Source organism: Diadema antillarum, unplaced genomic scaffold (assembly GCF_040938485.1).
Source record: "Diadema antillarum isolate AM-2024a unplaced genomic scaffold, OU_Dant_1.0 scf00000075, whole genome shotgun sequence".
In the NCBI taxonomy this organism is placed as follows: Eukaryota; Metazoa; Echinodermata; class Echinoidea; order Diadematoida; family Diadematidae; genus Diadema; species Diadema antillarum.
Window position 1 is genome coordinate 4,642,845 of NW_027270964.1, and position 24,449 is coordinate 4,667,293.

At 39.0% G+C, this 24,449-nt stretch overlaps 1 protein-coding gene across 1 annotated transcript in view; it reads left to right on the top strand.

The window, feature by feature from the left end:
- The first annotated feature begins 4,111 nt into the window (after positions 1 to 4,111).
- Positions 4,112 to 24,449, top strand: part of LOC139717491 (uncharacterized) — a 30,821-nt gene continuing 10,483 nt past the window's right edge. The window contains exons 1-6 of the mRNA XM_071628997.1: positions 4,112 to 4,601; positions 5,874 to 6,008; positions 8,801 to 8,971; positions 9,757 to 9,909; positions 23,361 to 23,519; positions 24,001 to 24,132. Coding sequence (XP_071485098.1) covers positions 4,397 to 4,601; positions 5,874 to 6,008; positions 8,801 to 8,971; positions 9,757 to 9,909; positions 23,361 to 23,519; positions 24,001 to 24,132 — 955 coding nt within the window. The 5' untranslated portion in view covers positions 4,112 to 4,396. The remainder of the gene's footprint in view (positions 4,602 to 5,873; positions 6,009 to 8,800; positions 8,972 to 9,756; positions 9,910 to 23,360; positions 23,520 to 24,000; positions 24,133 to 24,449) is intronic.

Here is a 24,449-nt window from a genome sequence, read left to right on the forward strand (position 1 = left end):
CTCTAGGTGATGTCTCCTTGCTGAGTTAGTTCATCTTTACATTAGATACTTGATACAACTGTCCTATGTGTTTTTCCTTTGCTTAATGATATCTGTTCTGTCCAGGGGAACAAACCCACATCGTTGTACTTGCGCAAAGATACCTTCTGACTAGCGGTCCACCTGGACGCTCCGTAGGATATCAGTGCTATCGCAAACTGGAAGAAAACGATGTATCCCTTGACTTCGGCCGTCTTGTGGAGACCACGTCTTCATCGGCACCTGACCTTCCGGCACCAGTTCCTCACTTCTATTATCCCAACAATAACGTTCTCAACATAACTTTTTCACAATCTTCACTTTTGTCACCTGCTGACTGGACTGGCGTATTTTACTGTCACGCTTCAAGACAGGGCACAGTGAGCGGAGATGAAGGCACCACGGTTTCTACATTTTTCCAGAATAATGATGGTAAATTTTTTTCCAAAGTGATCCCCCTCCCCCAGGATGTTGGATAATTCTGGCTCAAGGAATTTAGCGAAACTTAACAAGCAGGGGCGTAGACAGGCGTAGCTGGGGTGGGAGTTATGCATCCCCCAGCTCACAATGGAGGTGACATGTATAATCACCCCCGAAAATGCAAATTATCCCTCATTATGGGAGGGGATTCCCCTTGCCGACACGTACAGTACCATTACTCGCTCCGTTGTTCCGCTCCCTTCCACGTAGGCCCTACTCTCCCCCAAGTTTTCTGTCCTAATCCTGAAAAAGGACCAACGCTATACTGTTTTTCATTGTGTGTTTGCAAGATAACGACGCTTGTTTGTGTCACTGTGTGTGTGTGTATGTGTGTTTGTGAAATGTGAGTGGGTGTTTGTATGTGTTTGTGTGTGCGTTTGAACCTACATTGCTAAAAATATATGCTTTGTCCAAATTGGATTATGTTTCATTGTCTGTATCAATGTGTTTAAAGTGGTGCCAAAGTGAGTAGTTTCAGAGATCAATAAGATTTGTCTAGAATTTATAATGGAATGAAAGAAATCGAACAAAAACAAAGTTACTGAGTATAGTTTGTTATCAGGATTATGGCAAAGGTGGTCTCAGAATGACAGATTTTGAAGTTGTTGTTTTTTGTTCTGTTTTTTTTTTTTGTTAAGACTCAAAGAACTATGTGAGTTAAACCGCTTCTATATGTGAGCAAAAATGGGATACATATTTTCTATCATATCTAGGACAGTACATATGGGGGAAATTTATTTGTGTGTATGCATGTGTGTGTATGTGTGTGGGTGTGTGTGTGTGTGTGTGTGTGTGTGTGTGTGTGTGTGTGTATGTGTTTCTGATTATGGTATAACGCTATCAAATATTAAAACACTGTTGTTTATTTCGAAATGTGAAGGGCATGGCAGGATATGAAGAATAGAGGAAATGTTAAAGGAGGAAAGATTAATCCAATCTTTTTTTAATATTAAGGATATTTATGTAAAAGAAAAAGCTTTTTATGAAGATTTGTATGGGAAACAAAACATTTCTATAGTGGAGCAAATTTTGGATAGATATCATGTAAGAGCGGCGGCGTTATCATGCTATAGGATTAGATATATAGCAAAAATATACTAAAAATTCGGGAAATACATGACGCAGTTTTAAAAACCGGGAAGTATAGGAGAATATACACACATTTTGTTCGGTTGATTAAGAGAATTACATTATTTGTTGAAAATCTTTGAATATATATGATATAACTATATATATATATATATATATATATATATTTGTATATGATATCATATTTATATTTATATTCGTGTATATATTGTTTATTTTGAATATATATATATTTATTTATATCTATCAAGATGTGTCATCCAGAGAGGTGCATGAACTGTGTATAACAAATCTACGGCAACCATAGGCGTACACTTAACGAATTAAAGATGGTTAAAATGATTCTATATTTTCAACCAAAAAAATAAAACCAAACAAACAAAAAAAATCACATGTATTTTACTATGACCAAGAAGTGCAACGCTGTCATGGCTGTTGACAAAAGTCATGGAACTTCAGTAGGAATTAGTACATGAAGTTATTTATACAAGTTAGATTTTTTTTTTTTTTTTTGGTTTTGTCGAAAATAATAATACTCCCTTTGCAAGGAAATGGTAGAAAGATATAAACATTTATTTTGTGATTGCGTGTATGTTAAGCCTTTATGGCAGTAATTCTAGACAAGTATGAGTTGACAGACATTTGGATTGCAGAGCAGAAAGATATCCATATCTGTTGAATAGGAAATGACCTTTTTACCCCAAATATTGTAATACTATAATTTTTGGGGGAAATATTATATCATTTTCGAATTTAAAGGAGTTTGTAAGAATCTAATAGGATATCGGGATGAAGGAAAAGAAATTGCTTTAAAACGAAACAGATAAGGTTTATCAAGCTATTTGATGACATGGGAAAAGGTTATTTTTGAAATATAAGTGCCTTAGGACTTTTATTTTGATATATATGGTTATAATGGGCAACTTGGTAACTGATAATAAGGTGTTTCATCCGGACTGATGGCGGAATCGAGTGAGTGTGTGTATGTGTGGGGCTGTGTGTGAGTGAGTGTGTGGGTACAGTGTTGGTGTTAAACTGAGAGATTATGGCATCAAATACTGCAATGTGTGGATTTTTATGTTTCACTTTGAACCCAGAACGGATTGTTTATTGTGAATTTATGTGTGACAAATGAAGATGAAATGATAATAATGATAATAATAAGAATAAGAATAATAATGATAATAATAATAATAATAATAATAATAATAATAATAATAATAATAAAGATAATAATGATATAAATCTTTATTGAGCTAAATCCACTCTGTAGAGTGCTCAAAGCGCATATACATCTATTATTACCCCGGTGTCTGGATACCTGTATTTCTCTCCAGTTGTGACAGTGCTCACTCTCCACTCCCTCCTGGGGAGCATTCCAGCCAGTCGCCATTTTACAGGTGCCCACATGCTGATAAACCAATATTAACATTCTCATCCTATACCGGGTACCCATTTTTACTCCTGGGTGGAGAGCTTTGCGGGGCTCGAACCCACGAACCTAAATCACGCTCATGCCATTGCATGCGATTCAGAAACGTGCGCTCTCATCCACTCGGCCACGACACCTCCACAATATATTTGAAGGAAATTTAAAAGAAATTAAAGAAGTGATCGTCTCTCTTGGCCGCAAACCACCCCTCAGGTCTGAGGACTGGTCTACGCCACTGATAACAAGGCTATGACAATCGATTATTTGCACATCTTTTGTAGCTATACATTCAATGATAATCAAAACGGACATTTGTTAGGGATGTAATGACTTAAAGTTTATACAAAACAAATTGCGAAGTGACTAAAGACCATGAAACAGCTTTCTAATAAGCTGAGCTTTTATATTTAAAACCTTTTAAATTTGCTTAAGCAACATCTAGATGCATGTTTCAGTCACATGCGTCTTTCATCAACTAATGTCATTATACGAGAAAAGAGAGAGAAAAAAGGAGTATATTAGCAAACTAAATGGAAGACCAATACAGTGTGTACTGGTAAATAGGGTGCCTATATCACAAATCGGTGCTTCAGAGCAGGAAGATATGTTTCAAATTCGCATGAAAACCCTAACGATCACAAACTGATAATGTAAAAGAAAGCATGATGTGGTCGATATTGAAATCAAGGGATCATTAGATATCATTATTCATTATGGCGGACTTTATTATTATTATGGCGGATATATCTATCATTGTTTCGACAACGACAGGTTTGGTTGTCCCTTTGCTGATGTTTGAATTGTGAAACATACGATAGAGACTTCAGGTGAAACGTACAATGTAATTTGTGTCACACATTGAATAATTTCATGAGTATCTATCATCCATCCAAGCATATGAATAAAACAGGATAACTCTTGCTATCAATTCTGTGAAATAAACATTATTTCTTACTTCCGTTTTTTTATATCGTACAACAAAGCAAGATTTTTCTGTCGACTTGCCGCAGCACAATTATTACATTCTGTGCCCACGCATGTTAACTATCCTGGCATTTCCTTCTAGTTTATTGTCCTATATCAACCCTTATATTTTCCACCTGTAAAAGAAAACATGTCTAACTTGCAAACTTCTTCAATATCGATATCAAATGCTTCAAAGTTTGAATGTAGTTAGAATCATGAAAGTGATGATGTTTTCATCAGTCCAACAAGAATAAAGGAGGTATGCAGGGGGAATGATTTCATAGTAAATAAACTTGTAGGCATAGCTATTCCTAATGGCATTTTGCCGTGTTGTCATTAGCTAAGTTCGTTCCCAGTGAAGGGGTGTTCACTCGTACCGTCAATGCTGGTGACTCTGGTGTGATCATCAACATGGACGTATTACACGGACCTTCGGATCAAGGAGGGGTCATCAACTGGCGCAAGAATGGTGGTCAGCCGATTGCTATCCAGAATGGGTTGACCGATTTCACATTCACGGGACCAATTCGTCCGTCTGACGGAGGTGTCTTCGAGGTTTACTACGAAAACGAGAGGAATACTGGAAAAGGTGGCCTGTTTCGCCTCATTGTCAGAGGTTAGACATGATAGACATAATTATCATTTGTATGATTATTATGTCCAGATTGCCGATTTAAAGTAATTTTATTACTCCGAAATGCATTTATTCTATTCTAATTTCAGAAAGTGCTCGCAAACGCACACACACAACAAAAAAAAAAAAACCCAACAACAACAATTACGAAGAACAAAAAAAAAGTGATAGGAAAATGGTTTCACGATAAATTACTGTTTTCATCACTTGGAAAGAAAACAAATAGCAGGGTACCTTTCCATTCACACATTACAATAGTGTTAACTGTACAGTAGCCTGAATACAACTATTTGAATGAAACATTAAGTCTTTGTTACGTTACACATTGTTTATGTGAGTCTTAGTTCATAAAACAGGTGTTCATTATCAGTCTCATTATGGAACAGGGTTGCGCGACATTAGTCATTGCAGCACCAGTGCCATCATGATATTTATATCAAAGCATATGAGGCAAAAAAAAAAGTTAATTAAAGACAAGACACTAGGAATCGAGCATAGAAATGACAGAGATAAGGATGTATGGGGCAATTCCAGGGTTGGTAACGTATACCTAGTTGCTTTCATCACTAAATCATTATCTATTCACTTCGAGTCAAAATCATGTCAGACCTGTTTATTCTTCCCAGGTTTATGATACATGAAAGAATAAATTACAATAAAACGAATGCCACGGTTGCCTTGGTTACTTAAAGGGTCAGTTGGTGAATTACAAAAAATGATATATGAAAAAAAAGTCTAATGACAAAAAGTGCAAGTTATTGCAAGGAAAGTGTCCCATTCATTTTAATTACAGAATCATGACAAATGTTCTAATATTTTTTTCTTTAACTATAGGCCTACCCCAAAAGCATGTTTGGCACGGAGGAACTCCGCAGGTCATCTGACCCTTTATTTCTACATGACCTCTAGAATATCAACAACAAAAAATCAAAATATATTCATCTTTTCCCCTTTAACAAAAAAATACAAATATTTTTACTGAAATGAAAGACTTGTATGATTTCTGTTAATATTTCTTTTTATTAATGTCATTTCCTCCTATTATACTGCGGAAATGCCCATATAAACCTATTCTACTGATTCAAGGAAATGTCCGTAGTATCATGGCTTTCTTTGCTTGGTCGCTTATTGCTTTATTGCATCTGTTTTGTTTTGTTTTGTTTGTTTATTTGTGTGTATTTTGTGTAATTCTTTTTTTGCATTTTTTTTTTCTTTTTTTTTTTTTGCCTCTGCATCTGTGATGTAACATGATAGGATGTCCCGCTGGCAAGTGGGGCCCACCACATTGTCTAGGAGTGTGTGATAAATGCTACAATGGCGGAATTTGTGACGACAAGACTGGTAACTGCATCTGCCCGAACAACTTCATGGGACCGAACTGCCTCGAAAGTAGGTTTGAGGGAATCTGATTTTGTGTTCCAGACGTAAAGTCCGCGTTATCTGCAGTGTTTGTGGTAGAATACTGTCCAAGAACTGTTTAATTGAATCGAACGAAATAAGCCGTCGTAGCAAAAGGGAACCAGTAATAAGAGCCAGCAGCTGCTCGATCTACTTAACCATATAATGCCCAAGGGGGGGGGGGGGGCACATTGTGCCCCCCCCACCAGATTTTCATTTGCCACTCCTTCGCCCTTGATCCGATTTCAACCAAATTTGGTGACTTTCCCTAAAATCTTATTGCGAACATTTTGATATATAATTCAGCTATATTTGATGTTGCTGGTTGCCATTGCAACCATAAACTGACAACCATGTCAGTCAGATTTTGCATCTTTTTTCTGTTCCCATTTCTTTTAACATCATTACAGTGTATGAAATGGATGTTTCTTAGCTGAAATTTGTTGAAGGAGCAAAATTTGGAGTAATTATGGTACTGGAAAGTTTTTCTTATTATTTCCTTTGTTTTTATGTGACAAATCCATAAAACAATAGATATAATAGAGATAATTGAAAACAAGAATATTTTCTAAAGATTGCCCTTTTAATTTGTGTTATTTTGATTCCTTCACCCAAGTTATGCCTCTAAATTAATTAGTTTATCATACTATCAATTCGTAATCACAAAATTCTACTATTATGCAAAAATGAAACGTCATAACTATACATGTACCCATCCCAAACATTTCATCTCAGGTCTCATAATGTATTTCTTTATTTTGATATGAATAGCGCCCCCATGTGGTGACCTTGGGAAATTTCAACCAAACAAATAATAACATTCCACTTGCTTATCATTTGTGGCAAATATGAAAATGATTGGTCTATAATAAGACATATATAATGGGATCATTTTTTAGCATATTTCCTATGTATTTCTTTATATTTTGGTAAATAGCGCCCTCCATGGGTGACCTTGAGAAAATTCAAAAGTACGGTCATGTAGAGTCACTGATCTCCCCCCTTACAGAGGGGAGATCAGTGTGTAGAGTACGAGTTACTCTACCCATGTGCCAAATATGACAATGATACATCAAATAATAAAAAAGTTGGGCCTGTGAGGGGTCAAAATAGCTTGGGCTTAATAGGGTTAAAGTTTAAGATCATATATAACTAAGATAGAGTTCTACAGATATTGTGCAGATCCTTACTGCGTATTTTAACAAAACAGTGATATGATGTCTGCAGTAATTTTTTGAAAGACAGATTAAAAGTATAAGTCTTCCTCGACACCAAAAAAAAGAAAAAAATGTTCTCTGAAATTAGTTTTTGTCTGTGTTTCATATGAATCGTTACATTGCAATAAAATTTTCAAAAAAAAATCTCTGTTTTTTTAACTAATATTCTTACCTTTCCCTGGAATCCAAACTGACAGGCTGAATTTATCTTAAATAAGATAGGCTCCGGAGTGGAGCTGAGTAACTAAAGGGCTTTTTACACTTGTGTTTCTTAACCCCGGACTTTCTCTGACCCAGGACTATCGTTAGTCCCGTACCAATTTTTTCAGCTTTTTACACTCGCCAATTAGTCCCGTACTATCTCTTGTCCGGGGCTAAGGAGAAAACTGACCTTTTTACACTCGTATTTCTTAGCCCCGGACTTTCCAAACCACATGAATATTCATAATTACGCTGTGTACTGTACACGTACACGCACGCACCGGCAGCACTTGATTACCTCGTTTCTGATTGGTCAGTGAGGGTCGGACTTCGTCTCCGTCGCTTAGCCCAGGATTATTTTTTCGTTCTGTTTACACTCACTTGCTTGGCACCGCAATTGCGGTGCTAACCCCTGCTATTTTGCAGGGCCAGATAGTACCGTACTATCGGTGGGGCTAGCCCACTTTGGCAAAAACGAGTGTAAACAGAAAGTGGGCTAAGGATAGTCCCGTACCAACGGTGGGGCTAAGGCCCCCCCCCCCCCTTAGCCCCACCGTTGGTCCGGGGCTAAGCAAAATTTTACAAGTGTAAAAAGCCCTTGCGACAACATGACACATTTCTACATAATTGGCAGTCTAAGATAAGAAACAATATATTTTGAATCAATTACAGGATCTTCAAAACGGATTTGTGTAAAAATACAGAATGGGCAGTCTAAGATAAGAAACAGTACATGTTGTAACAATAAAATATACGATCTTCAAAACGGATTTGTGTTTAGATTCATCCTTATCGCGTTCAGGCGAACTCTTTCAACATTTCGCTGTGCCAACCATGTATTGCCACGCAGGTGGAATTTGATGACGTAAACAAAAAAAAAACCCTCTGTATTGGGAATTGGGCGACTTTCAGCATAGGAAATCACTGATCTCTATGGAAAAGCAAGATCAATGTTAGAATTGAGCTGTTTGGCGACGATCTGCGCTGTCAAAGTGCCCTTCTAGTTTATAAATGATCGATGTAAACGTTTAATTTAATGAATCCAAGATCTTAACGGAACCTTGTTGAAATTACTTTTATCTCTGCGTTATTGTTGCCTCAGTTTTGTTTGTCACGCTTCTCTCTCTCTCTAATATTTTTATATTTAATAACTCATTTTATATGTTCAGTTTGATTTTCTTCAATGTCCATTCTTTGAGTGACGTATATGTGATATAACATATGTAACAATGTAATTATTGTCGTTGTCATTGTCGTTAACATTGCCATTGTCACACACACACACACACACACACACACACGTACACTCATTCTGCAGATGGTAACCCCCCCCCCCCCCCCTTAAGGATACTCTCCTTTTTATAGTTTGCAGATCTATAGGAGGAAATCGCTTTGGAGAGAGCTGTGAGTTCCGATGTACTTATGCAGAATCTGCTAATGATGACCCTCTGGCTTGCTCGCCGCATATGTTTTGCCTTCCTGACCCATACGGCTGCACTTGTGACGTCGGGGTTATGGGCTTGGCGTGTGATACTGGTAAGTCGAGAACTGTTGGAAAATTACGAATTCACGAACACAAGAGTCCATTAAAAATGAAGTGAAATATATAAATGAGTTGGCTACTGATGTGCAAGATTATGTGTCTATATCTTTCGGTAGTTGACAACATACTAGATCAGTAAAACGTTACGTGAAATGTCCATAAATAATTATTAACCTTGACTAGCATCATCAATGTCATCACGTTGACCATTCCCATTTGCACCATGAGTTATCCATAACGCTTTATCATTTTCCTGATACGACTAGCACATTTTTTATGTATATGTATGTATATATATATATATATATATATATAATTATATATATATATGTATATATATATATATATATATATATATATATATATATCCCTAGTTGGCACCTTAGGGAGACATATTGGGGGGGAAGTGTCTTCATTAGGGAGACAACTGGTCATTAAGGAGACAATTTTCGTGTCTCCATTGCGTAAATTGCCATTGAACATGTATTTTAAAATTTGCATATAAAACAAATGGAAATGTCTTCCAAATGACCCATCTAGAAGTATATATATATATATGTATATATATATATATATATCTATATATATATATATATATATATTATGATACATAATATGAATTATTATATTTCATATATCATATAAACATGTCCAGCAGGTTATGAAACATTTTGTGTGATTTTGACATCAACAAAGACATAATAGTTTTACCTAGGCCGATATACCCATATTGAACGTATCAACGTATCATGCGTATATATCGTTACGCACATCTTAGCATGTTACTCCGGTAAATTCGGGCCTGGATGCTCCCAAACGTGTCACTGTCAGGATCCCCCCTCCTGCAGTCGATTCACGGGAGAATGCTCCGATAGTTCCTCTCCAGATAGCAACCTCTGTGAAAGCGGCTGGTCGGGACAAAACTGCCAGAGTAAGTAAATACCAACCAGCTCACTAATGTCTATTTCAATGAGTATGGGATGATGATGCACAATGGCTTGACACTGTCAAACGCCCCATAGATTAGTACATAGTTTGAACGTAGAAGAGAGGCCCTGTAGAAGCATAGTGGTGATATGGATGAGACATGCAGCCTCTAAAACTTGGTTCGAATGCTGTGCACGTCGGCGTGTAAATCCCTGGACAACCAAATGTATCTCTTTTCACCCGAGGGAATGAATGACACTTGTCAATGCTTGTAGCATAGAGATATGGACTGTTTTCGCGGCATCATATTATCATGACATCGTATCGCGGCATCGTATCAAATTTGTTACTAAAGTTTCACATTATTTCAAAGGATACATGTCGATAGTTTCCATGAATTATTTTGTATAATGAAGGCATTGCAGCCTTTGGTCGCCTTTTCCAGTTACCGTAGGTACGTACAATAAATCATGAAAAATGATACAGCAGGCAGGGACATGATCAAAACAAATAATCTACATGACACATGAAAGGGATGAAAGACGTCCATTATGCGAGATCGTTTAGTATGCATGCAACTTGAGTTTGTGGGCGTTACCTGTCAAAAGCCTATTTGCCATGACATGCTTTTTCCTCCCTCGACCCTTCGTACTGAACTGTCTTTTATTTACTGCATTCACACTACATGGATTCTATTAGATATGGAATGCAGGTGCTTTTCATGCTTGATTTCCCTGTTTGCTGAAGAAACGACTGTTGCGACAAAGATTGTCGCCCCGTCATTGTCGTCTGGTGACAATCTTTGATGAGGGCTGGCGGCAAAGATTGTCGCCAGCCCTCGAAGCACATTTTGCTGGGTAATATCGTTCTTGACATAGTCATTGAAATACCAACACATAACTTACATGGCTACATCCATGCAAACATGCCATGTAAAAAGTCATGGTGAGGTTTCAAAGAAGTGTGTATGTGCGCGCGCACATGATAATTTAGCGCCCGTTTGTGCGTGCGTGTGTGCGTGCGTGCGTGTGTGATGGAGCGCTGTGCGTGTTGTGGGAATTGTGTCGCTTGAATGTTTCGTTCCTATTATCTCCTGCGTGCTTACGTAGACACACGAACGCTCGCACATAACACACATACGTAGGGCCTACGTAGCCCACGAACACCAAACCCCTCAGATATACACTCATGCAGACACAAAACTGCGCCCACAAACACGCATCACCACACACCCTTTGATATACACATACGCCACTATATACCCACGTACACACGTACGCATACAGGCACACGTATACACACAGACAAACAAACCACTACCACTATACAACCACCACACATGCAGTTTCTACATATATCATTATTATACTCCAAACACACACACACACACACACACACACACACACAGCTATACGCAAACGCATACACAAGTCCCTTATTGTACGCACCTACAAATCATATGCAGCACATACCATGCAGCCCCAACACACACACACACACACACACACAAACACACACACACACCCACACATACGCATAACTTACCAGTCATACCCATCCCACCAAAGCATAATACCGGAGCAACCACCCCGACCGGGGGGGGGGGGGGGGGGAGGGGGGGGGGGCGACAATTTTTGACAGTTATGTCGCAACAATTTTTTTGCCATTATAAATTGTCGCCATCGAGGTAAAAAACTGGGAAATGCACAAGAGTCAAAGATTGTCGCCAGACGACAAATTATGACGGGGCGACAATCTTTGACGCCAACTCCTATGGGGCGCCAAGTGTGACCCTGCACCTCAAAACAAACAAAAAGTCGCCAGACATGAATTTTTAGTTAAGACCATATTCTGAAAGAGCAGACTTTAAGCTTTAAAATGATGTATAACTCAAATCAAATGGACTCTCCTAACCTATCTAAATATTGGAAAGAAAGCACAAACTCAGGAAAAGTGTGAACTGAGAAAAGAGGCTCTGAAGTACAGTGTCTATTCAAGCGCTTAATCTTTACCAAACCATGCTGGCTGTGCGATGAATGGGACAAAAAACAGGAAGTAAACCACCAGAGTAACAACAATGAAGGGATTATTAGATTAAACTGAAATTGAGCATGCCTCATTAACACATTCTGTCCATAATTAATGCCAACTTTCAAAGCAGTAGCACTATCCTTTCAAAAGTCATTAGAGTTGAAAGTGAAGAGTGTGGACAAGGTTTTTCAGAAATGAAAAAGGGATTCTAAAGACACACCTAATCACACTATTCTACAAAAAATGTTCGAGATAAACTGCTAAAAAACACACTTTCCTGCCCGTTTTATGATACCAAATTTTAGCATAATGTAAAAGAAGACCCGCTCTTTCAGAAAATATGAAAAAGTCAAGTTAGGCTATGGTGACTCATTTCACTTATTTTCAGTCCTCACGCAAAATCAGTGTGTGCGACTTTATGTTCGTTTTGAGGTGCACGGTCACAAGTGTTCGCTTGAATATTCCGTCCAAATAGACACGAAATTACCTTAAAACTACAGAAATCATACACTGAAATCCATTTCGTTACAAAATGAACTTGTACAGACAATTTCGTAACAAAACAATTTCATTTTGTAACGAAATCTGGTTTAATTACAAAATTAGGAAGACAGTTATCCATTTTGTTACAAAATGAAACAACAAATTTTATTTCGTGTAAACAAAATCTCATTTTGTTACAAAAAAGACTTGTGCTTTTTCATTTTGTGACAGAATGACATGGCAAATATAATTTCGTAACAGAATCTTATTTTGTTCCAAAAAAAAAAAATCATTTCGTGTACGGAATTGAACTACAAAACAATTTCGTGCACGGAATGGTTCTACAAACTGCATTTCGTGTAGAGGGTCTAACAGAACTGAACTACACTCCCTTTTTGTGCACGGAATTGAACAACAAAAGTCATTTCCCTGTAAGGTACCATACGAAATGGATTGAGTTGCACACGAAGTGGATTTCGTTGCACACGGAATGCATTTCGTTCCATATCAAATGGATTTCGTACCATGCGAAACGGATTTCGTGTTACACAGAAAGGATTTCGTGTACGGAATGGCATTTTGTCAGTCTCTGCCGAGTAAGGGATATAAGAAGGACGCTGATTGGCCGCCTTGTTGATCCGAGTAATCTCCGCCCCATATTTTGCATATGCAACAATTTAGAGGTGAGTTTTTGTCCTAGTGTTTGTTGAGTTTTTTGATTGAACACGTTGTAGCTTATCTACGTGTGTGCGAGAACATCGTAGTTTGCGCGCTACCCACTCGTTTGTTTCCGTGTAAGCATTTTTACCGTAAAGTGTCTTCATCGTTCATCTTCCAAGCATCGTGTTTTCACCCTAGTTTTCCTCATCGTAGTTTTTTACTTCGATTTTTTTTTGCGGTGCAAGATGTTCTGTGTATTTTCTCTACGGTAGAATGCCATCGTTGATGATCTTCGTGTATTCATTACTAGTTTTCCACCTCTGTCTCATTTTTGTGTACAACTAGTGTCAAACGTAGCGTAGTTACAACTATCTTTAGAGCTAGTTAGTTAGGTCTGTGATGTCTGTATCGTTTGCTGATGTGTTTTATGAGCTGAGAGTGACTATGATGGGAGTGATATTCAGGGTTTTGCTGTGGTTGAGGCATGGGCGTAAATCCGGGGGGGGGGGGTGGATGGGGGATATATCCCCCCCCCCACTTTTGAAGGAGGGGGATGGCCTGTACAAATACCCCCCCCCCCTGAAATTCTCCCAAGAAAATGATGTAGGAACAAAAAACAAACAAAAAGAAATGTGGTGATATTGATTTCAGCATGATGGATTATTGCATAGCCTATAATCTAGGCGGAGAATGCAGTAATTGTCTTTGTAATTTGCTGTTAAGCTAAACGTTAGATGCAGCGAGATAATTGATTTTGCCAAGCGATACATCTGATGCGGCGAGACTACGAACAGTGAACGCATCTACCGCGTCCGCTAGGCGCCACGATCGGTGGCAGTTTTTTTTCCGTATAAGAAGACTGCCACCGATTCAAAAAAAAAAGAAAACAACGACAAACAACTGGATCATAGGGGGTGTATTCGCGCGCATCCACTGTACGTAGTCTCATCGCATCAGACCAGCTGCATCCCCACCTAGGTTATAGGCTACATACTGTAATGCATGAGCCATGACGTTCGCACGCTCGCCTCGTGACGAGAGCATACTGCTGAACAGTGCTAGCAGCGCTCGCGTACTTCTCTCGCACGCCAATGCATGTAGAGCAATATCGACCGTCATGCATGCTTCGGATGTTGAACTACATGTACTATAGTAGCCACACAACCAGATAGCAACCAGCTGCATGCAACCAGGGAGGTGCTCTTCCCACCTCCTTGATGCAACACAGTCTGTAGGGCCATGGACGTAGGCGTGAACGAGTGCACCGTGTCGAGCGCGATACGACTCACGACGAGCTCCGCATGAGTTACCCAAAGATCTAGATAACAAACGAGTTCGTTAACAGCCTTGTACGAGTTTCATCAGTCGTAGGAATTGCAACACATTTACCCTCTCCATATTGGCAGTGATTTTGCTCAGTTAGTATAATTCGTTTGCCTCCAGAAAAAACAAAAGGAACGGGTGTCGATTCCCTTATTTTGCCATATGCAAGTACCTCCTTTAATCTAATGAACATTGCTTTAGATTAATGGTTCAGACCTATTAACCAGATTTCTTTTTGTTTTCATGGGAGATGTGCAAAAAACACAAGAAAGTTCACCTGTTAACAAACATACATCAATAGATTAATAAGACAAGTTTATTCGCAGCCAATTTTATTGATATGCAACATTCATCTCACGAACAGAAAAATTGATTCTTTTATCCCTAATCAAACAATCCCACAGAAAAGGCAAGACATTCTAACAGTTTGCCAGAATAGTACGAAAAGATTTTCACTTTTTTTTCAGTGAATAGGGTCTACTTGGAATTGAGTACTGAAACGGACATTTTACCTTACCAAATCATTTTCACACATTGGTAAGAATGTATAAAACCTGAAGTGTGCCGTGATCCTGAATGAATTTTACAACTGTATTTATGAGCCTGTAATGTTGTTCGAAAATAACGTTGCTTATCATGTCATTGTGCTTAGTAGGGGCCAGATATGAAGCCATTAACTTGACAGAGATGGAAAAAAGGTGAGCAAAATGAATAGAACTACTGTATCTCTACGAAAAGGAAGGGCTGAACTCATTTTGATTTCTGCAAATATGAATGGTGTTTAAATGGTAATAAAATGTACAAAAGAATCTTTAAGAAAAGATCTCAGGAAATTATTCAAATTGTCGGCATCATGATTATGCCCAATGATGTTTGAACTTTCAAAGGCTACAGTATGTTAACATCTGATAGACCTGAGATTCAGAAGTGCTCTGATATGTAGGCCTATGTTGCGAGATTTATAGTTAGTAAACGTTGGGTTGTCTTCAATAAAAGTACGGTTTGCTTAATCTATTCTTGTGAGGTAACTGAAGATAAAAGGTAATATTTCCTTCAATACGAGATGAACTTTCAAGTTTTCAATCTCCGCCTATACGGTCCTTATATAACCTTGCGTTTCTGATAATGTTTATTGTTTACTCTCCAAAGGATTGGGGTTAGACATAAAAGATAATATTCTATATGGTCGATTGGAATTACGGAACATAATTATGTTATTAGAGTCCACAAAGATTGTCATAGAGATACATGCGGAGAAAAAACTGTGCTTGTTTGTTTAACCTTGTTTGCTTTGTTACTGTTTTAAGTTAAGGTTTTTAACACATAATGTACAAAACTGATCTCGCAGAATAAATTTATTCAAGATTAGTGAATAAAACTATATTCACCTTTATCCAGCAATTTGTTCTCAATAGTGTTTTGATCAGAGGAAAACTAGTGTGTTAGTTGTCGCATGTCACAAGTTATCCCGGGTTACATGAAGAGCTGTCACTATACCTTGCCACTACAACTCGACTTCTGTGGAAACCGTTCTTCGTTATTCCGCCAAGACACCATTATATCCCCCCCCCCCGAAAAAAACAAAGCGCAAACCGAGCGCCTTAAAAGTTCAATCGTGTGCAGTGGATGAAGTTGGGGGAGACAAATCATTTTGTCCCCAAAGCAATTCCCGAGGTGAGGACAAATCTCGAACTTTCTTTATGGAAAATTGGACAACTACCGCCAGAATTATGCACCGGATCGCTGAATTGCAATCATGAATATGCAAAAGCTACTGGGTCCCTTTCGATAGACTTTGTATATACACTTTTGAGATTGACGTTTTATTTCCTTATATTTATCGAAGAGTGTGCAGCAGATCTTTCACTTACAAAAGCTCCCTCATATGCAGAGGCGTCGATGGAGGGGGAGGGTGATGGTTCCCCCATAAAGGTATTGGGGACAAACAGATCATTTTGCTCCTCCTCGTAACTCCCGAGATGTGGAAATGTTCTTACTTTTTTGATAGAAGACTGTCTAAATATTTCACCCAAAGATGGCTGAATTTCAATTCTGAAAATACAAAATCTCCCTCGCGTAAAATAGGGATAGGCCTAACCCCTCCCATACCCTCCCCGTTCAATCATTTCTACTTAATACACATCCAAAGTGTGCACCAGGTCTGTTACTTCAATTTAAAGAAATGCGAATGTTCCTTGGGTGGGAGGAGATATCTAGATACTTTCAATTAACGGAGGATCCCCCCACCCCTAAAAAAATAGTATACACTTCTGGGATTGAAATTTCCCCAGATTACATCATAAATGTGTTTACGAGATATTTGTTGCTGCCAGTAATTGCCAGCAGTTGCGCCCGGTGCGCCCCCATCCCTTAATTTCCAAAGCGAAAAAAGTACAGCTTCAAACGACAGTTTTTGGACTGTAAAATGTCAAAATGTTCAAGCTCGCTCGCTTCGCTCGCTCGCATTGAATCGTCATGCCACTCTCCTGATGTTGCTGCCGGGTAATTGCCAGCAGTTGCGACCGGTGCGCCCCCTTATTTTTCAAAGCGAAAAAATATAGCTACAAACGGCAGTTTTTGGACTGTAAGATGTCAAAATTTTCAAGCTCGCTCGCATCAGGGAGGTGGGAAGAGAAACACCTCCCTGCTCGCATTTAATCGTTATGCCAGTTATTCTCCTGATGTTTCTGCCGGGTAATTGCCAGCAGTTGCGCCCGGTGCTCCCCACCCCCTTAATTTCGTAAGCGAAAAAAGTACAGCTACAAACGGCAGTTTTTGGACTGTAAAATGTCAAAATTTTCAAGCTCGCTCGCTTCGCTCGCTCGCATTTAATCGTCATGCCATTCTCCTGATGTTGCTGCCGGGTAATTACCAGCAGTTGCGCCCGGTGCGCCCCCTCCCCTTATTTTTCAAAGCGAAAAAGATATAGCTACAAACGGCAGTTTTGGGACTGTGAAATGTCAAAATGTTTAAGCTCGCTCGCATTTAATCGTTATGTCATTCTCCTGATGTTGCTGCCAACAATTGTCAGCAGTTGCGCCCGGTGCGCCCCCACCCCCCCCCCCCCTTAATTTCCTAAGCGAAAAAAATATAGCTACAAACTGCCGTTTTGGGAGTGTACAATGTCAACATTTTCAAGCTCGCTTGCTTCGCTCGCTCGCATTTAATCGCTATAATATTCTCCTGATCAGTGTTGCTGCCGGGTAATTGCCAGCAGTTGCGCCCGGTGCCCCCCCCCCCCCTTAATTTTCAAAGCGAAAAAATGTAGCTACAAACGGCAGTTTTGGGACTGTAAAATGTCAAAATTTTCAAGCTCGCTCGCTTTGCTCGCTTGCATTTAATCGTTATGTCATTCTCCTGATGTTGCTGCCAGTATTAAATTGCTAGCAAATGCGCCTGGTGCGCCCCCCCCCCCTTAATTTCCAAAAAATATATATACAGTGTATATAGCTACAAACGGCCACTTTTGGACTGTACAATGTCAAAATTCATGATCGCGCTCATGATCTTCAGTGTAAGAATTAAGGCAAGAAGTTTCTCTAAATGATACCATTTTATAGGCAAAATTATTCAATAATAATTTACATAAAATGTACTGCTACCTTAAACATGTCGGACTGTTTCAAGTCGATAGAACACGCCAAAAAATAAATCAAGTTGCACCATTTACAACATCAATATGCAAAAGTTCTCACTGTGGGAGGGGGAAACCCCCCTCCCACACCCTCCCCCCTCGCTCGCATCGCTCCCTCGCATCTAACCGCTCCCCCTAAGATCAAATCCTGGCTACGCCAGTGATAGGCCCCACTATTTAGGCCTTCACATAGTCCATGGGCCAAGACCCGAAAAATGGGTTGTTGGTACCATCTAAGGTGGCACAATCTTTTTGGTGTCAGTTTGTTTGTCGGCCATAGATATGCTTATCAAGCTATGATAGCATTTCCAAATGAGTAGCTTAGTCATAATAAATGATTTTTTAACCAATTTGGTCTTGTTTTTATATCCCTATACTTCTGAATCGAAACTAACCGCTATACAAAGAAGAGCACTGTCTTTTGTATGTCCACAGGTGTTCTGTTGTAAACGCGGTGCGCTTAGTCTTTATTCAAGGCAGCGAAGGGAATATCCAAAGGGTTATGATGTCCACAGCTGTGACGCGGTGCGCTTTAAATAGTCTTTATCTAGACCAATGTACCGTTATCATATCTAAAGTTTTTCATAAAAGGGATTATCTATACTGTTTTTATACTACCCTATCGACAAATACATCAGTTTGAAACAAAAATCACTCTGTTCATTTACAATATTATTCATTATAATGTATCGTAGTGTACCGGTACATCGTTTTTGCATTATCTTATATCGTTGGATGGAAATAAAACGACATTGGCGTGGTATTAGCGTTTTCACCATAGCGTTTTCGCCGGAAAATGATAAATAATTGAAAAATACTGTAAAATTCACGAGAAATTGCTTTTTGTTGTTGTTGTTGTTTTTAGATAAAAGGATATACATTGTATCATACGCATTGGATATTCCCTTCGCCGTCTAGAATAAAGACTAAGCGCTGTGGACATCATAACCTTTGGATATTCCCTTCGCTGCCTTGAATAAAGACTAAGCGCACCGCGTTTACAACAGAACACCTGTGAACATACCATAGAGCTGCATTTTACAGCTCTATGAAACATACAGAAGACAGTGCTCTTCTTTGTATAGCGATTAGTTTCGATTCAGAAGTATAGGGATATAACAACGAGACCAAAGTGGTTAAAAATTCATTTATTATGACTAAGCTACTCATTTGGAAATGCTATCATAGCTTGATAAGCATATCTATGCCCGACAAACAAAATGACACCAAAAAGGTTTTGCCACCTCAGATGGTACCAATATCTGGCCTGGCCCATGGACTAACAGTGATGTCGCACAGGCGGAGCAAGAGCTGAAATACCACGATGTAGTCATTCAATTATCTATGAATATTTCTTTTTCTTACTTGTTTTTTTATAGGAAAAAGATCCCAATTTCACCAAAAGTGTGCACCAGATCGCTGAATTTGAGGTCTGAAAATGCCAAATTTTCCTCGTGTGGGAGGGGGATACCCCCCTCCCACACCCTCCCCCGCTAGGCCGCTCCGCTCCCTCGCACAGATATTCAAACTCAAAGTCCCTCCCCTACCCCCCCCCCCATCATTAAAACGGAACGATGCCCCTGTGATGATTGCTTTACTGACTTAAATCAAGAAAATTGAAGAATACAATTAATAGCTACAGCAAAATATCTCCTATACGTTATTCAAGAAATGGATATCCTTATTAGCATTTTATTGAATTTATTTGGGCATTATTCAGGGCTGCGCTATACGTTTTTGAAAGGGGGTGCAAAATCGCCTGTCAGTCAAGAAGAAAGAACATCAAAAGACAAGAGAAACAACAACAAAAAAGTCTTCATACTTTTAAGGTCTGATTTTCCGCCGAAAGTCGGCTGACAAGAAAAAACAAACAAACAAAAACAAGAACAAAAAGTCGTCATATTTTTGCTGCCACTTCCCTCCCACTTTGCATGGAAAAGAGTGGGACATTTGATCCCTGTAAAGTGTGTGTGTGTGTGGGGGGGGGGGAAGCTACCCCCTTCCCCCCCCCCCCCCCCCCCCGGGCTGCGCCGGTCCGGTTATAGGCTTGTAATCGTGGTGATGGTGACTATCGCCAATCATCCCCCCCACTCCTCAGTACGGATTTACGCCGTTGGGTTGAGGTGATGGCAAGATGCAATTTATTTCGTGTAACCATGCATGACGTTGATGATGGCGAGTAAAACTACGACACGAGTAGCCTAGCCTAGGCCAATGACGAGAGTGACACTGAACTAAGAAACGGGGGCTGATGCTCGCTCGTGCACGGGAGTGGTCTAGACTACAGAGACCTGCATTATTTATATTTTTTTTCCTTTTCTTATTCACTCGGGTATAGACTAGTGCTACCAAAATTCGTGTCTCTGAAGAAACTCAACCAAAAGCTTGACAACAAGTTTGCATCAGGTCTATTCTGTAGTAAATATTAGATCTAAATGGCGATGCCAATTTAGTTTTCATTTAGAACTCGATGAAATCCATTTTCTTTGCTGATAAATTATTTAGAACTGTACCTAAATTCTGATGTGCTGCATTCACCATTGTAATAAAAAAGAGCCTGCTGATCAGGTATTTTATTCTATCCTTTTCATTTCCTCCCTATCCTTTTGTTTCCTTCCTGTCACTTTCTTCATTGACCTAGCTGGATGGAAAAAAAAAATCCCATCTTGCCATGTTAAGACAGAACACATACCATCATGAAATATCATGACATTGAAATAATAATAAAAAATATATAAGTGACCAAAATACTTGTTTGTGAAAATAAATAACAAATGAAAGGTGATTTCTTATGGAGCAGTTCTTTCAAATGTCAAGCAGCTTCGATAATGAAGCAAGTGAAATCTGAAAACTATCCTGGCAACAAGTTGATATTGATAGGAGTTCTGACAAAAACTGTCACACCACTTGATGTTTGAATTTGTCTTTTTTATTGGATGAGGTTATAAAACTATAAATGCCACCGATAAAATAACAATCCTCTCAATTTGAACAAGAACAGTAGGGTGGTACACTGGTACGACTCAGTAAACAGCTGATTATTTATGCTTCGTATCCATGGGCAACTCAGTTCTGTGGGGCAACTGCGGGGTAACTGCAAGAAGGCGCAGGAAATTAGACTTGAGTCAAGAAACATTATAAATATTATTTTTTTATTTAATTTTTTTTCTTTGACTAAAAAAAACCCAAAATATTTCATATTACGCTTCTAAAATATATAATGAATATATGAAGTCTTTTTATCGTGATTTTATGAAGAATTAGAATTATTATAAAAAATATAAATACTAGACGGGCTGAACAAGGAAGTCTAATTTCACCCCAAGAATTTGCAGCACACCGCACCTCGGGTGCATTCCTAGCGTTCTTGCCGCACTCTCACCTAGTTAGCCATGTGCAAGCCAGTCACATGTTCACAGTACACACGTTGTAGCCAGTTCACCGATCTCATTCCTGATCTCGTGCGTGTAGATAATTCTCTCAAAACTAAGCCAGACATGATTTTGGAACATACATTACAGTGTCAAGACCTGTTCAGTGGACTTTGAATTCGCTATTTGTCTGTTTTAGCTCTTGAATGTACGACTTCGAACGTCCGATTTGTTTTTTACCACACCACATGGAGCTGCATGTTTTTTCAGCCCCATGCTTCTCCACACACGTACGTCACACACACAAGCCATCGCGATGGAAGTTTGAGCGATAGTGATAACATGTGCGGAGCAGACATGCGGATTTCAGCACAGGGTAAATGAGTAGTTGAACGTATCACGATTGTAAAACAAATCTTTTTCTATGTCTCTGCAAATTTGAATTAGGTTATCTAAGCATAGATAGATTATGATGCATTACAAAATAGATTAGCCATAGCAAGAACTTGCTTACATGAGAGTTATTAGATAACGTTGCAAAATAAACCCCCCATCATTGAATGGAATATTCCAGAGCTATCTAGGGGGCTCGAGGACATTATGGACACGTCGATTCGCAAGTGGGTAAGATGCGATTACAGATGGCTTGAAATGAAGAGGATTTATGAATGAAATACACAGAAACAATATTTTTTTCATAATTCCTGCACAATTTATTATTTCTTTTCATAAAATTCATATAAACTAGTGCTGTATTGAGTCAGCTAAGTGCATATTGGCACGTGTGCCTACACGCATTATCCCTCCTGCCTAGTGGGAATGACACAGGCAGTTTTTTTAATGACGCATGAATGATCAACAAGGCGGCCAATCAGCGTCCTTCTTATATCCCTTACTCGGCAGAGACTGACAGAATGCCATTCCGTACACGAAATCCTTTCTGTGTACCACGAAATCTGTTTCGCATGGTACTCTCTAAAAAAGAAAGAGTGAAAATGTTCACTCTTGAAGAAGTGAATAACAGAAAAGAGTGAGTTTTAAGTGAAATTAGAGTGATTTTGGAGTGAAAATGTTCATTTTCACTCATTTTGGAGTGACCTAAGGGATCACTCCAAGATTTTCGAGTGATCCCTGAGGTCACTCCAAAATGAGTGAAAATAGATATTTTCACTCAAAATTCACTCCAATTTCACTCAAAACTCACTCTTTTCTGTAATTCACTCCTTCAAGAGTGAACATTTTCACTCTTTCTTTTTTAGAGAGTACGAAATCCATTTGATATGGTACGAAATGCATTCCGTGTGCAACGAAATCCATTTCGTCTGCGACGCAATTCATTTCGTATGGTACCTTACAGGGAAATTACTTTTGTTGTTCAATTCCGTACAAAAAAGGGAGTGTAGTTCAGTTCTGTTAGACCCTCTACACGAAATGCAGTTTGTAGAACCATTCCGTGCACGAAATTGTTTTGTAGTTCAATTCCGTACACGAAATGATTTTTTTTTTGGAACAAAATAAGATTCTGTTACGAAATTATATTTGCCATGTTATTCTGTCACAAAATGAAAAAGCACAAGTCTTTTCGGTAACAAAATGAGATTTTGTTTACAAAATAAAATTTGTTGTTTCATTTTGTAACAAAATGGATAACTGTCGTCCTAATTTTGTAATTAAACCAGATTTCGTTACAAAATGAAATTGTTTTGTTACGAAATTGTCTGTACAATTTCATTTTGTAACGAAATGGATTTCAGTGTATGATTTCTGTAGTTTTAAGGTAATTTCGTGTCTTTTTGGACGGAATTTTCAAGCGAACACTTGGCGCCCCATAAGCTCCGTCAAAGATTGTCGCCCACACGGGGCGACAATCTTTGTCGCAACAAACGACTCCAGACCCTCGCGGCACAGTGTTTTTTATAGACCACGTGATCCTCTCTTTCTTTCTTTTTCCAGTTCCTGATGTTTGTGACGCTGGATATTACGGTGTGCAGTGCGTTAACAAATGCCACTGTGAGAACGACGCGTCCTGTGATAAGAATACTGGAGAGTGCCCTCAACGGCGCTGTGCAGCAGGATATCGTGTTGAAAGTGGACAGATTCATTGCTCCTCAGGTAATAAATTAATGACAGTGCGGTAGCAAAAGGAGTAACGGTTGATATCTGTAAGATTGTCCTTGTTGACAAGCATACAGTTTGCACCTAGTTGACGCTCATCATCTATCTCAGTAAAATATTGATGTTCATGGTATACATTGTACTCTGAGCAGAGATTTACTCTAAGCAGAGATTCACCATATACAGATCATTACTACAAATTGTTCACAAAACATACCTTTGCTTCTTGTTTCCAAAAGAACCCTGCAATAGCCCAGTTATTATTCTTCCCCCATCAAGAAGGGACAAGGGACGGTACCCAACAGTAATTAGACTCGAGAAAACCTCTCTACTGTTGCATATGAGATTGTCTTGCGGTAGTGAGTCACGTTTTCCGCATGATGCAGATTATTTTGACTGTAAATATGATAGGGTTCATAGTTAACGATCAATTTACGTTAAAGACATTCAATGATGCTCGTGTTTGTATTCCTCGCAGAATGTCAAGATGGGTTTTACGGCGAGAATTGTGCCCAAGCCTGTCATTGCCGGGATGAAGCGTGCAACAAAGTGACGGGGTCGTGTGCGGGCCAGTGTCTGCTGAATTGGCTTGAACCAGATTGCCAAACTGGTGTGTTCTCTGTTGCTTCTGTATTGTATTCCATTTGATGATATTTATGATCGTCATTGCCAACATGTAATGAGTGTATGGCTGTTTAGAGGAAAATCGTATTCCTGATATGATACTAATTAAGTCAAGATACAACGAAATCCAGCTACTACATTTCATGACGTCAAATGTGACAACTATCATGTGGAATGAACCTCAAGTTTGGCAGAAAACAAAACAAGGGACATCACTGAAACGCATACATCTTCTTACAGACAGGGTAACGATTCATTCGCTGCCCTCACGGCCCGGGGCACATTCTGGCTAGAGAATACGTC